The sequence below is a fragment of the Paramormyrops kingsleyae genome, chromosome 2, assembly GCF_048594095.1.
Source record: "Paramormyrops kingsleyae isolate MSU_618 chromosome 2, PKINGS_0.4, whole genome shotgun sequence".
NCBI lineage: Eukaryota > Metazoa > Chordata > Actinopteri > Osteoglossiformes > Mormyridae > Paramormyrops > Paramormyrops kingsleyae.
In genome coordinates, this window is record NC_132798.1 from 15,967,963 (window position 1) to 15,985,569 (window position 17,607).

Consider the following 17,607-nt stretch of genomic DNA (forward strand, 5'->3'; position numbering starts at 1 on the left):
CAGTTTTCCATTTACATAGAACAGCAGGTTAATTTTAGGGACAAGAATCCTCAATGTGAAATAAAAAAGAATCAGGCCATCAGAGACTGAGGACCATATTTTTACATACATTCCTCATGATGAAACACAGGACCTGAAAGCTCAAAAACTGTACCTGCAGGCTTTCAGCCGACGATCCCTAACTCCCCAGCCACTACAAAGCCGATCCGTCCCTCGAGCGACTGACTGTAATCATAGCACTTACCCTGAAGGTGGCGCTTCAAACCAGCAAGGAGGACCAAAGGAAGCCTCAGGCAGGATACACACAAGAAACTGACAGATAGAACCAGGCAGTCAGTCACATCATGAGGAAAAGACATATTGAAAAAGTGTCTGAGCTAGCCTGCGGCTTCCAGCCTAGCACCCATTAGATTGGTTGGAGCAGACAATGCCGTGTGCAAGAGCAAAGTGTTGGAGACGTTCAGCTTACAGTATCCAGATGCCGATTTCACAACTCTGCCTGTCTCCACTGCTCCGTAATCGAACAAGCTGAGGAGCAGGGGCAGGAGTTAAAAACAAGACCGCAAGGCCTGATGGGTACCTGTGGGTTGAATGCAGCTCCAGGACCCCCTCCGATGGAACAATCCCTCTCCCTGCCACCAGACCTACTCTGCATGACAGTTGAGAATTATGACAACTGCATCTCCACAAACAAATCAAATAGCTTTATGTGAGCTTTCAAAAACAATACATTTATGTGTCCAGTCAAAGTTGTGCTTCACGTTCACTGGAACCATGCAACGTAAGTCCTGGTTCTTTCCATACTGCTGATGCTCTCTGATGAACATCTTGCAGACCCTAAAGGCATGCTGTGTTACTGGACGTTATGCAGTACGAATAATCCTGCATAAGGACGAGCGACTGAGCACCAAGAATCTCAGCTTTGATGTGCTATTGTGTTCATCTGAGTGTTTGCAAGGGCTCAAGGTTCAAGCGAACGACATGAGACACTCAACACCACCACATATAAGGAAAGAAAGGCAAGAGTCACCGGTTTATAAAACTTTTACGTGATCGTAAACAATTACAGTTACAAAACAAATGCTAAATGCACATTGCATATTCACTATAACATAACTTCCAGCATTTCGTAATGGGTTTGACTTGTATGCTTTGGCACTATATCTGAAGGCCATTTGTGCATGGAGGATAATAAAACTTTACGGATGTAGGACGCCCTGCCGGCCTGACCAGGGAAAGTAGCTGAAAGGGTGGTGATAATGCAGAATGGGGTACAAGACAGGAGAACACTGTACAGCTGATGGTGCGTACACTACCATGAGCAATTTACAGATGCCAATTAGCCTAACTGCATATCTTACTGCCTTAGGAAATTGGTATAAGTGGAGGAAACTCACACGACATGAGGAGAACGTGCAAACTCCAGTAGGAGAACAGGGACAGGGTGCAAACTTCCAACCCTAGAGGTGTGATGCTGTAGTGCGACTGACTGCGACGTGACACCACTCCCAAGTCAGCTATCGGTTGAGATATAACGCCTTTACGGCAGATATAGCTGAATGGCACAATGCTTCAAAAATAACAAAGCACAGACATTGCATGACATAGGTGTTCATGGTGTCCAGCACAACATCACTCAGCAGTAACATCCATCTCCTCATCTGCAGAGCTGTGATTCCAGCTTTGAGTAGCTCACACTGATTCTTATTTGGCAGGAGACACAAGATCACGGTGATTGATGTCACCACAGGCCAACAACGGTCATTAACAATGAGTCAGAAGGTCCAGCCAATGTTCTCCCCTAAAAAATGATGCTTCTACTGGGCCAGAATTAGAACGGTACTGTTGAGGTCATCAAGGGTCAAGTTTCGTCGATGTGAATGATGTACAATCCCAAAGATTATAATAAACACTTTAAAATCTAAAGAAAACCAAGTCTATTGCCTTCTCTGCGGAGACTATGGTCATTCCTTTAGCAGCAACATCGGTTGCTAGGCAGCAAACTTGGATCTCACTATGCGTCGGGTACGGGCCAATCTGCTCAAAAGCAGAACATTATACATGCTGCTGTTCAAGCTGTGCAGGAGTGGATGGGGCCCCAGCACAAAGAAACGAGATGTAGGGATGAGGAGTGTGCTGCAAGAACTTCTGGTTTGAATGGTGACAGCACAGGACCTCAGAAGCGGGCATCACTGAGACTATTAAAAAGCCGCCTTCGACTTCAGGAATCGCAGAGCTATTCTTAGACATGCGTGGGTTTGTGAAGCATTACGCTTTTGCCAAGATTAAAAGCGGAGCTTCAAGTGCAGGGCGAACGTCCAAAACCGACTAGCAGTTCACTACCCCAGAGGTGGAAATTTCTTTGCTTTGGGGGGGTAAATTTATTGTTCCTACTTGCAGTTGCATGAGTAACTAACTGTAATGTAATACAAAAATTACAATGACGCAGTCTACCGACAATTTGAGCAAACTAATTAAAAAAGGAAATTTAAATGCTGTACTGTACATTCACTGTTTATAAGATTTAGCACACTGAATTGATTTACCCAGTTACAGTCAAACTGAGGTCCTTGCATGAAAATTACATCCTTCACCTGTTTCTTCAAATACCCTGTGTGACTGGGGAGCATTTCTTCATCCACAAGCAGCATTCAAAGTTCACTCTTGCAGGTCAACACTAAAACAGCAGAGCAGTGTCTCCAAGAGGTCATTAAGGGATTTAGCGCTGTTTAACTTTTGTTTCATTTTGGCTTGACGTGCCACCCAGGGCACCGAGAACATCCCCTGTGGCTCAGAGTCACCAGGCGCCATGAGTCAGATGAAAATAGATCACTGAGTCACAGCCGGACTGAGTCACACTTAAGGGCTTGAGACTTTCCTCATTAAATGATCATTTTCAGATGCTCCTGGCCATTCCCATGGGTAGTCCATGCCACGCACAGTCAATATGCTCCTCGTTTTACAGTACGATGGTTCCACTTGTGATATTTCGACTTTACAATGGCGAGACAGCGATGCACATCCAGCAGTCGTCGAACTTTGAATTTTTATCTGTTCCCGGGCTAGCCATGCGATACTTTCTCCTGATGCCAGGAGATCACAGCATTCCAAGGCTCCGTAGTGATCGCCAGTGTCAACATCTCATACAATGTTTAACGATGTGTCGTACTATGTTTTTTTTCTCTTTTAAAGCAACTATTTATTTATTCAGTAACAGAAGTTACTTATGTACAGTCACTTATTGATGGGGATACATTTTAAGAAATACATTGTTAAGCAATTTGTCATTGTACAAACATCATGGAGTGTATTTCCACAAACCTAGTTGGTACAGCCTACTACACACCTAGGCTACAATAAACTTTTTATTGTAACTATTTAAGTTGTAAGAGTACTCAAAAATAACAATAAAATGTACAGTTAGTAAATATATAAATCAGTAACAGTGGTTTATTATGTACTGTATATAATTGTATGTGCTATACTCTTACATGACTGGCAGCACAGCAGGTTTGTCTACACCAGCATCACCACAAACACGTGCGCAATGCGTTACGCTATGACGTTACGACGGCTATGACGTTACGACGGCTATGACGTTACGACGGCTATGACGTTGCTATTTTTCAGCTCCATTGTAATCTTATGGATGGGGCCACCATTGTAGATACAGTCCGTCATTTACCGAAAGGGCGTTAAGCGACACATGAGTATACTTACTTTCATATCACATTCATATTCAGCTTACAATACTTTCTACGTACAATGGTTTCATCGGAAGGTAACCCCTACCGTACGTCGAGGAACACCTGTATGAAAACGGAACAAAATCAAAGACATAATTTCCAGGCATAAATTATTCTGTATACAGTGGTGCCTGCGGTTCACGAACGCTGTGGTCTATGAACAATTTGGTTTGCAACCAAAAATTTAGTGAAAAAAATGCATTGGTCCACATACAAAATTTGTTCGACGAACAGATTCCTCGACCAGATTCCTTTTTTTTTTTATACTAGTGTACCACCCGCGGGGCGCATGTCCCAGCATGCCCTGCGTGCAATTGTAAATAGAAGGAACACAACAGGCATCCAACGAGCACCGAACCCAAATACACAGACGGGAAACACAAGGTTGTCAGACACTGAACTGCAACATGCACACACACACAGTAGAAGATTTACACACGAGGATCGGACCAGGTACACATAAGACACGGGCAAACACACGCGTGACAATAGGGAAATGCAACCATTAACATTAACAACAACAACAATACAAGGGTTAACGAATGTTAATAAAGAGCGTGATTTCCCCAGCAAGCAAGTTTCCATGTCTCTCTGCTCCCGCGATGCCTCGGTCCACCCGTCGCCACGCTATATTGTGTTTTTCTTTAAAGTTTTTACTATAAAAGCCAGAAAATGAAGTAACAAAAATTATTATTTGGTAGGCTTGTGAACAAATTAATCGAATTTCAATGCTTTCTTTTGGGAAAAATTGCCTTGGTTCGCATACAAATTAGTTCACGACCACTTTCCTGGAATGGATTGTGTTTGTGAATCGTAGGCACCACTGTAGTTCATCTTATATACACATTTATACACAAAAACATTTTGTTTTCAAAAATCCAGACAGGCCTAAGCACTGTCCCGCGATTTCTGATGCCTGGGCTGAGTAATTATGCTTTATCACCTGCAGTGTTTCAGCTACTTCATCATGGTAACTATAGCAGCACCTGCTGCACCAACAGAAGCATGAACCGCCGGCACCTGGCTCTCAGATTGCTGTCGCAGCACAAGAGCCCCTGCGTGGCCATTAACACAAAGACAACATCTGCTTTTGTGTCTCCACCAATCAAAATGCGCCTGAAACTCCAATCTGACCAATCGGAAATGTGTCTTTACTGATGATGCAACATGAAGAGCACGTCCAGCACCCCGAGGATCAGTAAAGACACATGGACACAGAGAGGAGCAGCTGCTTCACCTGACCTTCAGGGCCCTGACTGTTACCTGCGGGATCTGGGACTTATCATGACTCATGAGGCTTGTTACAGCTTCCTCATCTTCTCTGCACACCACACTTCCTGTTCTAATTCAGGTTTTTATTGTTGACTTCCTCCCTCCAAGTATAAATATGAACGAAGGAAGCATGGATGGAGCAAAGGGTTATATAAGAAGAACAGCACTTTGTTAATCCGTGAGACACGCAGCCAGCTTGGCCACCTGCAGCTACTCAGGGAGCCAGTGGTTAAGGGCCGTGCTCGACGGCCCACTGCTGTGTGGCTATTCCTATTTCTGCTAAGGCTGGGCATGAATCAGTGGCCTTCCTTCCAATCACAGGCATAGAGGCTTAGGCCGCTGAACCACAGAGAGCAGTTACCTTCAATGAAAATTTATGGCTACAAACATCTATGCTCCATTTGGGATCGTCACATGAAGAGTCACCTCTGACTGATCCAGGCTTTATGAGGAATGACTTTAATTAACCTGGACAGGACATCTGAACGTTGGCCTTCATGGCGGGAGCTGTACCAACCGAGATGTACATGTACTGAACATGGAGGTTAATGTAGCAACACTGAGAAAAGACCTGGGACTATGGGGTGGAGTTTGAGATGGATCTGCTGATGGAGGTGACCTGTCCCGTCATGGCGGATAGCTAAAAACAGGCACTGTGACGTCTGGCTCGTTTTGACAGTTCAGATTTTATTGGTGGACTTCATACCAGTACAGTCACACTGCCCGTTGCACAGACATAACATATAGCCCCTATTTGGGTGGGGGGGCACCCCACCCCCCTTACAGAAACACCTCCCTCTGTGCACATTGTTAAAACAAACCATGGACCACAAAGAGTGTCATGCCCAATAGAGAGGTGGCAGGAAACTGTTTGCAGGAAATAAATCTGCTTAATTATCCGTGTTGACATCTTTAAAAACACCATTTGTTACTCACCTGCGAAGTCTTTAGATGACCTTGCGATGTACAAAAACACCAAATAATAAATAAGATTTTAATCACATGGGAAACTCCACAGTCAGTGTCCACAGAAGAGAGGAAATGTTGTCACCTGCCACAGGAAACACCTGCAGTCTCTCTCATCACGCTGTCCATTTTATTTGGCCCATGTGTTCACAGTCCCGCTGCTGACAGGATCCCCCAGGGAAACATAGGCGCCGTGGCCCTCAGTTGCCACAGGTGTTGATGTTCTTGCCATCTGCGGCATCCTCCATCAAGGAGAGGTGGTAATCAGTGGAGAGTGTTAGGTGGGAGATACAGCCCACCAGACCACGCATGAACTGCCTGTTGGTGTGTAGAGCGATCTCCTTCATTCCCCCTGTGGGACAAGTGAGTCGACCACAACCATCATAATTCAATTCAATTCAATTCAATTCAATTCAATTCAACTCAATTCAATTCAATTCAATTCAATTCAATTCAATTCAATTCAATTTATTTATATAGCACATTTTCATCAGACCCAAAGGGGGAGCCCATCTTCCAGGGGGCAGCAGAGGAAGCCCTAACCCTCACCAGACCCAAAGGGGGAGCCCATCCTCCAGGGGGCAGCAGAGGAAGCCCTAACCCTCACCAGACCCAAAGGGGGAGCCCATCCTCCAGGGGTCAGCAGAGGAAGTCCAAAACAAGTCCCAGATTATAACGACGTCTCGGTATAAATTTAGAAATGCGTCTTCATTAGAACAATGATCTCCACAATGATCTCAAAAGCATCTTACCAACATAGAGGGCTCCACTGACATTCAGCTGCCTCATCTTCCCTGGCGACCTCACGGTCCTAGTGCCCATTCCATCCACTGTCAGCTTCCCAGACTGACCGTCCCTGTGTTCAAGAAAAGGCACAGGTGTCCATTATGAATGCATTTAAAATGTTTATTGATTTTATTATGATTTATTTATTTATTATCTTTTGAATTTTACATTCCTGTTACATTTACTTTATTGGCTAGCTGAAGCTCAGTAATAATTCCCTAAAACACAAGTTTGTCTCATTGCAAACAAGGGGTGATAAGGGGATTCCACCCTTAGGGGGCGGTCAGGCCTCCACCACCTTACCCCCAGCCCCCCAGAATAAATTTTTTTAGGAGGACTGAGACAAAAAATCAGATCTAGAAACACTGGTGTCATGAGCACTGAATTCTCTCCATCTCATGGGTTGTGGGTATCATACATCATACAGGTCACAGTATCCATTACCATGCCAAGTAAGTTAGGGCTGGGCGATATCATATCAATATTGCATCAGGCATGTGCAATAATCACCAGGGATTCATATGACAGGCGAAACATTTGGCCGGGCAGCAGCTTTTCGGTGAAATACGGACATTAATTTACGCCCACAATTTGTGAAGCAGATTAGTAGTACGGCTAAAATATTAATGAGGGATTGTATGACGCCCAAAAGTCAGTATCATTATAAATTCAGCATATCCTTATGTTTAATAAACGTGTCAGACTTTGAACTGCAGAAAGTACCACCACACCGCCGACGTCATTTTACCTTGTTTATCCACAAGATCTCCTCTTTTAAAAGATATCGAGGCTGCTGAGCTGTTCCTTCCTTCACCACCACTTCAGCGCATATTGCATTGAGATATATCAGACCGCAGTATACCAGTATTATGTGGTGTGCTCCACTAATCGAATTTAATAAACGTAAAGTTTATACAGATTACTAACTTTTGGATATCACAAAGTCGGCCAAATGCTTCGTCTGTCATCTGAAGCCTTGGTGTTTATTACACATATGCGATATAATATCAATATGATATCGCCCAGCCCAGCGGTGAATATATGACTACAGCCCACCTGACGGCTCTGACTCGGTGCCATTGTCCATCACTAAACGTCCCATTTACTGTCACCGTGGCAACACCGCTGCCCAAGTTGTAGCTGGAGGAAGACAGAAAGTGAAGCACCCAACCTGGACCAGCCTGACAAGTTACCCACACCCATCACTCCACAGCACCAGGGTCCTGACCTGAAGACAAGACCCCCGTCCTGCAGACCCAGGGACAGGAAGTCACTACTGAAACGGGTGGCGCTGTCTCCTCTCCACAGCAAGAGGCCATCTCTGGCTGTGCTGCGGAAACGCAGGAACAGACTGGTCCTCTGGCCCGAGACCCTGAGCGGAGGGGTGCGTAGATGGGTCAGCAGGACACAGCCAGTGTTCAGCCAATGTACATGCGTGCACACATATACATAGACACAGAGAACATCAGCTACACGGATATACACTCTGGGGCAGTAAGAAATGGTCCAGGGAGCTTTTTCCATAAATATACTCTCAGCCAATGCAGATTGTGTAGCATTAAGACATATTGCACATTAAAACACATACTACACCTTCCCAAGAGCCTCTGTACCATCATTTGTTCTCCTGTAAACCTGAAAGGCAGAGAAAAATCACATTTCCCTATCAATTATTAAGGGAATAGGTCAATGTTTTGAAACAGGTCATATTGCTAGAAGTAAAGAATTTGGAAGGCAGGGATGACCACTGTCTGACATGTACAGTATGGTCCTGAAATACAGAAAAAAGCCCATGAAGCGTGTCAGGCAACGAAGACCTCAGGCAACGAAGCTTCTTGAAGGACAAGTTCAAGAAGGTTGTGTCTTGCTGGTTTTGTGTCTAGATGACACAGATGTGTTAGAAAACCACTGCTCTCTGAGAAAAATACTGTATGGAAAGTTTGATGTTAAGTGGTTTTAGTAGAGTTGTGTGGAGTGATGAATGACGGTTTAAGAAGAATGCTTTTCAACCACAGTAAAGTGTGGAGGAAGAGGCGTTGTTGTGTGAGGAGCCTTTTCAGCTGCTGGTACTAGGTAGCTGGTTCACTTAAAGTTGATTAATGCTGCTGATTATAGAAGAATATTGCAGCTGAGATGTTATTTTCATAGCAGGAACAGTCAATAGTTACTTCTCAACAAAGATATACTCCGGTCCGCATTGCAAAGACCACCAGGAAGTAGACTGAGAGCAAGCCCATCAGTCTCATGTTTTGGCCTGGTCTGAGTTAAGATTTACACCCTACAGAGAATATCTGATCTCACGTTAAATGTGAACCAGCTGGGGAATGTTTTTCTACCACCGATCCACTGTCTGACGGCCATCAGAATTTAGTGGAACAATATTCAGCTTCCAGTAAAACGTTGTCTATAAGTTCACCCACAAGGCTTCAATAGTGGAGGAAATCTAAGAGAAAAACCTTCATATAATTGTTATTTTGTCAATTTTTTTCTAATTTTCATAACAAACTAAAATTCTTGCAATTTTTGGCTTGGCCCATTTTTTCCATGCCCCAGAGTGTACACATGACATCATTCAGTGGACACCGCATTCACTCTGCTCTGTCCCTTACCTCTTAAGGATGTCTCTGTTATCATAGGTGAGGTAGCTGCGGCCAATAAACTGTGGGACCTCGGTGGCTTTTGTGAAAGCTGGGAAAACACAAAGCCATGTGGCGCACTGATCTTCTCGGCCACTAGAGGTCGCATGGAGCCAGTTTTTTATCAGACGCTTCAAAACACCTGTATTTAAATGCACTAAGACACGTTGAAATCACATTCACACACCACACCATATGATTCCCCTCGATCATATGGTGATCTTGACCTTGTAGATCTGTAAAATGGATGTTACAAAGACACCCTGCTGGCATATAAGAAAGCATCCTGGTAGTATATGAAACTTACTGTTCAAGCAGGATGTTCCACACTCTGCTTGAGGGCAGTGAAAAGCAGGAGAGAGAAGCAGATGTTAGCGTAGTCTGAACATCTCAGCCTGCAGGGATGGACGTATTCACTGAAGCAGGATGTGCAGTGACCTTTTGACTATTACAGAAAGGCAAGTCTGAGAAAATCTGCTCTCCATGCACACTGATTCAACCTCACCCCCAACTTACATATTATGTTGTTAACCAGGGCAATTTCCCCCCAATTATAAAGCCAGAATTTGACTGGGTCATCACAAATAAAGCACTTAATTGAAGGGTACAACAGCAAGTTCTCTTAAGACTCTGCTAGCTACCACGCCACCTGCTGCCTCTGATTTGCATGCACTGTCACCCCCTGTGGGACAGACCTCGCTGACAATGGCTTCCCTCGAAGCCCAGCAGACATTGGCATACATAGGCGTCATGCCGGGGCCGACAAGTGCCTCCGTTGGTGCAGGGCTGGTCCGCGCACGGATGCACCGCATTCTCCACGTTCACACCAGAGGCGAGGCCCTTGGTCAGTGGGACGACGCGATCGTTCAGGAAGACCTGCGGGAGAATGGAGGAAGGTCAATACTATCTGCAGAAATCCTACAACAAACTTCCACTTCATGTCAGATATGTGTTAGAAATTTTAAAATCAGAAATATCATTCTCATGTGTAATGTAAACCTAACAGACATAATTGATTAATTAGTTGACTGGTAAAATTATTGATTAATTAGCTAATAGATAAGATTACGACTAATTAGTTGATTGGTCTGATGACTGAACAATTAGCTGATTGGACAGATGATTGATTTACTCTTTGATTGTCAGATTGATTGATTGATTGACTGATTGATTGACTGATTGATTGATTGATTGACTGACTGGTCGGTTAGGATGGATTGATTTAATGGTTGATTGATTGATTTGCCAGTCGGTCAGTTGTTGATCGATTAATTTCATGATTCACAAATTAACTGGTTGAGTCACTTAGTGATTTATTAGATGACCAACTGACTCATTAACTGATTGACTGGCCATTCACTGTAGGGGGTGTGAGTGTTGGGGGGGTGGGGGGGTGGGAGAGGACCTTCTGGATGCTGCCACTAAAAGGACGTAGGATCCCAGCGCTCCTCTTGGTTGCTCCGTAGTCTGGGACTCCGCCCACATACAGGGGGGTGGTGCAGTGGATCTGGGTGAAGGGGCCCTGTGGGATGAGAGAGGGGAGGGGGGTCAGGTCCCTGTCAGACTCCACACACATGCTGCCAAGGAGTCCCTCACCTCAGCCACACCCTCCACGGGCTGCTGCTTATCCACCTGCAGGATGCCCTTCCTGGCTGTGCGAGACACCCACACCTCGTGCCACATGTTCAGGCTCACAGGCTCTTCACTCCTGCCCGAAATAGCAACAGTCAATCAGATCTGTGCACACAGGAGTTCAATCACCAAGCAATAATAAAAACACACGTAAATACCATCCATTATATCAACAAAAGCTCTAATATATAGTACAGAAACATACATACCATTGTAAAGAGAGAGAAAAATGTCAATAAATGCAGTTAAAATAAGTGCCAGTACCAGGCTTGGCTCAAGTCCACCACTAGATGGGGCAATTTATTTTCCATTTAGTAACCAAAGCCAGGACAGCAGACGAGGAGAAATGCAGCCACAAGGTATTCTGAAGGTGTTGATGCTACAGGCCCAGTGCAGACATAGGATACCAGCACACCTGATGGCCGCTGCCCCAGAGCCACAGTCGAAACGGAACTCCAGGTACCCGCCCACCAGCATGATGGACAGGAAGTCGCGGCTGCCCTGGTCCTCACTGTACAGCAGTGTGCCCTCAGCCACCGATGGCCGGAAGGTGATCTCAAACTCCATGAAGGACAGGTAATGCCTGGAGGACTGCGGCCAGGGGGCGCTAGCATAAGAGAGCAGGGTCTCATTGAACCATGGCAAGGCGAGCAAGAAACCTGGGAGAGGAGCGGAGAGAGCAGGAGAGATTAAAGTCAGAAATAATGAAAAATTAAAGGAACAAACATCAGTGAGTGCAGAATACTGCCGGGGGAAGTCTGTCTTACTCATTAATGGACGCAAAAAAGTAACATTACATCTCAAAATGACATCAGTTACTTTTAAAGATTGAGCCGCATTCGTAACAGTTTATATAGTATCAGAGGATATTTTTATTCCAAAGTTCACACATTAATTCTGCTGAGTATCAGACTGGCACATTCCAGCAGCAGATGCTGGCTCTCCAGGGATTTAACCCCACAACCATGCAGTACCCCGAACACCCTGCCGGTTCCCGAGATGAGAGCGGCCGAGACAGAGGCGGGACTCACTTTCCTGGCACAGCGGACCCCTGAATCCCAGCGGGCAGAGGCAGATGTACCCATCCGCCCGGTTGGCGAAGCACACGCCCCCATTGGCACAGGTGACTTCCTCGCAGACGCCGTCGCTGCACTCGCCTGCCAGGCGAAAGCAGTCACCGCGTTCACACACCTCGCAGGAAATCACTGCACACGTACGAAATAAACGCACACGAGGGGACACGACACCAGAACCCCCAAACACGGAGCGCGTTTCCCCCTGTGCTGTCACGACCCCCCACTCTGAACAGCATATGGAGCGACGTGACGCGAAGAAAACACACCCACCCGTGGTGGCCGTGTCACACGTATGGAACTCACAGCTGTTATTTATACAGCCAGCACAGCGAGTGGTGTGTGTGTGTGTGTGTGTGTGTGTGTGGGCCATGTATATATTACATTGTGGGGACCATGTGAATCTGTGAATCAAAAAACTAAAAATGCCAAAAGTCTTGAATTTTGTTTGGTTAACCTATGGTTAAGGTTAGGGCAGGGTAGGTTAAGGTCATCATTGCTGAGATTAGGGTTTTCCCCACAGAAATGTGTGGGAGCCAAATGAATGGAGAGTCCCCACAGCAGATATAATTACAGGTCTGTGTGTGTGTGTGTGTGTGTGTGTGTGTGTGTGTGTGTATGCGTGTGTGTGTGTGCGTGTGTGTGTGCCTAATGAGACCTGGCAGCATGACCGGAGTTTGCGTTCACCGAGTCATCGGCCTCCTACAGGAGCATGCAGAGTCCATACCGGATCAGACTCCCGAGCCACTGAAACCCGCTGATCCACACAGACAGATGCACAGAGGCTACCGGACCGGTTCTGTCAACTGAGCATCGCGGGACGACCGCTTTGTTTATCAGAACGTGCCCAGGTAGAGTGACAGGGCAGCCTGTGGCTCCGAGGGGAGCAGAGATTTACTGGGTTTCCTTCTCGGGAGTAACTGGGGGCTTGAGGTCACCACTGTAAACACAGAGAAACGCAGAAGCCCTTAAGGTGCACACCGAAACAAAAATTAACTGACAAGAATAACGATAAATATAAAGCGGTTCTTTTAGTGTCTGGGACAGGCGACCAGCTCTTTTTCCTGGTTAATGGGGTTAAAAACAGTGCCCCCCCCCCAAGTATGCCACGTGTTAGGGATGGGGGCTAGCATACTGATCAGCATGCTAACCCCCAGTCACCTGACACCCCCCCCCCCCCCCCCCGCCGCCCCACGCTCACACACAGATGTCAAGTGAGGCCAGTTTGAGAAGGCTGAGAATGACACAGTAACGGAAAGTGCACACAGTGTCCTACTCCGGCTCTGTGAATAGCACCTCTGTCTCCAGCAAAACCCTCGAACCAATGTAAGGAATCGTTACAAATATTATCCCTGCAAATGTTAGGTTATTTGGGTGATATCCATCACTGCAGAAAATACAGTTACTATGTTACTATGACTCCCTCCAGTCAGGGCCCTCTCTTAGGGACAGACCGTGGTTTGACATTGTTACTGGGAATATTCTGGGCCAGCTACCTTGAGAGAGCCCCCTACCAGCACGAGAGCCATCTGCGAGCCGGCCGTTTGCCTTCACTGCCCCAAGCTCTGCGTGACACCACATGAAACCTTCAGCCGAAGACGAGAGTGCAGCGTGCTGGAAAAAATGGGCAACGAAACCCTCGAGGGCACAGAGGTGTAAACGAGCTCACCTGGGTTTGATTCCCACACACCCAGGCAAGGAAAATTGACTTGTGTGTAGTCAGGCGTGAGCTCTGCTCTACAGCGACACCTACAGGGCTACAAGTGGAACTGAACCAATACAGCTTTGCTCCGGTGGGACCGTGATGTGGATGGATATACAGATGAGCAGTTTGTAGAGAACTTCAGAATGTCGAGGGCTACATTGGAGAACCTCTGTCAGCGCAGAGCGTTCACATTCCGATCTGAGCGTTCACATTCAGGTCGCATGGCCGCGAATCAGATACGTATGAGATTTAGTACCACATATAAAAGTGACACAAATCTGATTTGAAAAGATCAGATCTGCGTGTCCACACAGCCCTGAAACGATCAGATCTGTGTCACATTAAGGCAAAAAATCTGATTTGAGTCACTTCAGCTTGGCAGTGTGAACGTAGCCATAGTGAAGTCTGTAAAGTGAAAATAAGCGGGTGGCACATGTGTGGGTGTCAAACAGCAGGGGGAGACTCGTAGAGATGGTTCTTGTTCCAGACAAAATGGCCAACAGTGACGACAAGAATGAACAACAGGACATATTCAGGTGAGGTGCCCAGCACTTACCGATGTCTGCCCCGCTCAGGGCATCACCCAGCGGCCAAGGCCTCAAGTCCACGACTTTGCCATTGACCAGCAGCGTCTGCAGGCAGCCCCGGAAGCCGTGGCTGGTCCCTGCCACCTTCGCCAGCCAGTACACAGTGGGGGTGCCACCCACAAAGAAAGGTGTGCGGAAGGTGATCTTGGTGTACTGTCCCTGAGGGAGACAGCCGGCTTAGGGAGGCACCGTAAACAGCACCACATCCACCTGCCCCAGCACGGTTCAACCTCAAAGTGCCTTTAAAAGGCTCACTTCCCCCAAAGGATATTCCGAGATAGGATGTCTGCTAAAACCTTTACAGAACCCTGTCATATATTTATGATGACACAGACATATGACTCCAATCCCATGCTATGCAGCCTCTAGGTGGCGCTAGACTTTCATTCCTTACAAAATATAAGCCTTATCGAAGACATCAGTTTAGAGGTAAAGGCAGGATGAAATTCACAAAACTTGCTTTTAATGTGAGGTTTTTGATTTTGTTCCTGCATTTGTTCTTGTTCAGGTAGTCCGCTTTGCAGCCTTGAGGGTGCTCTCACCTGCGAGCGGCCTGTGACGGGCGTGTCATTGTCCAGCCTCAGCCAGCCACTCAGGCCATCCCTGTAGACGGTGACAGTGTGCCACTGGCCCAGGGACACTGGGCTCTCACTGGCGATCTGTGCCACACCCGTGCCGCAGTTGAACCTGCGAGGGGAACCGTTAGAACGCTTATGCGTTTTGTGTTATAAGGTGTCTGGAATGGTATGGGGAGGGTGGTGCTTGCTTAAGCCTGACTTACGTAAGCGTACGCATAACGGATTACTTACATAGCTATCAAACTGTCTGTAATGCCCTCAACCCCAGATGCTCCATGGGCACTGCAAGCTGGCCAGCCCTTGTGACCTCTAAACTTGCTCTCACTTATATACGTCTGCGTATCTCATGGAGAGTTAGATGGGATGGATGAAAGGATGGTTTCCCAATGACACATAAAACATTACTGTTCTGTTCCTTAGCTGTCATGAGCCTCACGCTAAGTAATCAGGAGCCAACCAGCACACTTGTGGCACTTGTGCTACGCAATCCTACTTGTGGCATTTTCCTGTTCCACAGCACGCCACACCCTCGACTGACTCCATCAGACCCACTCACCTATAGTGCAGCCTGCGGCGCACGAGCACCAGGGAGGCGAAGTCGCCTCGTCCACGTTCGTTCTCCCCACAGTAGAAGAGTAGCCCTTCCTCGTCCTCTGCCTGGACAGACACACACAGAGGCAAACGATCACGGGTGTCGGCCATGGAATCCGACACCGGTACATGTATGGGCAAGCCACACACAGCCAGGAAGATTGATGCCAGAACCACTGTGACCTTCTCCACCACCTGGAAGAGGAGCTGGCTGCCAGGCCCCTGGGGGGAGGGGGGGGCAATGCAACTACTGGCGAGAACTTCCAGCCAGAGTCAAGCGAGGTAACCCTCTGGCTTTGGCCCAAAATCTGCACCTGCTTACCTTGAACTCCAAGGTGATCTGAAACGTCTGATAGGAGTTCTTCAGGGGTTCGAATGTCATGTGGGAGTGGCCGTTAAACCTGGGGAACTGTATCGTCACCCCTGTCGAAATAAAAGGAGGTTATTTTGGAATTTCGCTGAGGGGTTAACAAAAAAGCAGGGCTGTAGGTCAGGCACACTGCAGTGTGCTGTTAGTATTCCAGTTTATATTTCTGTCTGCTTTCTAGCTCCACCTGCTTCCTCGCTCTGCCTGCCTCTTTCTCTGTCCCAGGGAGAGAAGCCTGTAGGAGAGACATGAAGCTGGAGGGAAGGTCACTATCAAGCCTGTTTCTCATAGGACCCGGAGATGATCAACCATGCGTTAAGTTTCCCTCGGTCTCCCCCTGCCGCCGTATCCATCGCTGCTCGTTGCCACTTCCACCCGCAGCCACATGACCAGTGGTGGTCGAAGAGCTCATGAAGCAGGTGTAAACTAGGAGCAAGGTCTGCATTAGCATCGACACGACCTTTCACCTCATCACCCACACCAGCACTAGATCCAACGCCATCACCAACTCAACACCAACACCAGTATTCACACTAAAATCAGCACAAGCACCTTTTGTCCGGCACTGTCATGTCTCATATTGCACTGTTTGTCTTCACCTTTCTTGTCTCATACTGTAGTGTTTGTCATGCACTGTCCTGTCTCATATTGCACTGTTTGTCTTACACTTTCTTGTCTCATACTGCAGTGTTTGTCTTGCACTGTCTTGTCTCATATCGCAGTGTTTGTCTTGCACTATCCTGTCTCATATTGCAGTGTTTGTCTTGCACTGTCTTGTCTCATATCGCAGTGTTTGTCTTGCACTATCCTGTCTCATATTGCAGTGTTTGTCTTCCACTTTCTTGTCTTATATTGCACCGTTTTTTTATCCTATTGTCCACCCCTCCCCTGCAACTGTGACATAAGAATTTCACTGTTCCTCTGAACGCACGTCACAATTAAACTTGAAACTTGAACCAACTACAGCAGCAACACTACTATTTACACGAAAACCCAAACCATTACTAACAGCTTAATCACCTCCAGCACCAAAGCAATTACCACCATCATCGATGCTAAGACCAGCACCAACACTGACACTAGGAGTAGCTGTAATCACATCATACGCAACCTTGCCTCTCAGCGCTGAGACCAGCCTGACAAATGTCCCGTGTGACATCTTCTACACTGCAGTTTTGGTGCAGAGAAACAGCAGCTGCTATTGTTGTTAAAGCACTGGGTTTGCAATCAAAAGATCATACATTTGAGAGATCATTATTCGGAGCTATAAAAATGAATAAAAGTGCATGTAAGTGTGTCCTGCATGACATGCTTCAGATCACAACATCTGCTAAGATAATTAACAGCGATGACTTTGAGCTCTAGAATTACATTTTACAAGATAACTGAGAACAATTATAAAAAGCAATATGTAATACAACCGAACGTGTCTGGGATGTGGAAAAGCTTTGGGAGACACAACACTCTCCCTGACCTTCCAAGCCTACATCCAGAGGTGGAAATTCCAGGTCCTGGAAGTAAAAATCCAGACCAAGATTTTGTTTCAACCAACCAGTTGAATACTATGTAACTGCGACTCTTTATACTCAACTGGTTGGTTGAAACAAAATGTCTACACCTTATCCATATTTAAAGGTATATAGTGGTCAGGAAGATGATGACTTTAAT

General features: G+C 46.5%; 1 protein-coding gene across 2 annotated transcripts in view; it reads right to left on the bottom strand.

Moving 5' to 3' along the window:
- Nucleotides 1-5,685: 5,685 nt before the first annotated feature.
- Nucleotides 5,686-17,607, bottom strand: part of egflam (EGF-like, fibronectin type III and laminin G domains) — a 28,925-nt gene continuing 17,003 nt past the window's right edge. The window contains exons 9-23 of one of the 2 annotated variants that reach the window (XM_023836491.2): nt 15,895-15,995; nt 15,538-15,638; nt 14,946-15,090; nt 14,373-14,562; nt 12,070-12,195; nt 11,454-11,697; nt 11,003-11,114; nt 10,812-10,928; nt 10,102-10,282; nt 9,714-9,740; nt 9,380-9,458; nt 7,999-8,142; nt 7,827-7,910; nt 6,737-6,840; nt 5,686-6,336 (exon numbers count right to left, since the gene is read on the bottom strand). In XM_023836491.2, coding sequence (XP_023692259.2) covers nt 6,185-6,336; nt 6,737-6,840; nt 7,827-7,910; nt 7,999-8,142; nt 9,380-9,458; nt 9,714-9,740; nt 10,102-10,282; nt 10,812-10,928; nt 11,003-11,114; nt 11,454-11,697; nt 12,070-12,195; nt 14,373-14,562; nt 14,946-15,090; nt 15,538-15,638; nt 15,895-15,995 — 1,907 coding nt within the window. In that variant the 3' untranslated portion in view covers nt 5,686-6,184. Of the gene's footprint in view, nt 6,337-6,736; nt 6,841-7,826; nt 7,911-7,998; nt 8,143-9,379; nt 9,459-9,713; nt 9,741-10,101; nt 10,283-10,811; nt 10,929-11,002; nt 11,115-11,453; nt 11,698-12,069; nt 12,321-14,372; nt 14,563-14,945; nt 15,091-15,537; nt 15,639-15,894; nt 15,996-17,607 lie in introns of those variants that run through there. The other variant, XM_072706544.1, reaches the window with a different exon arrangement.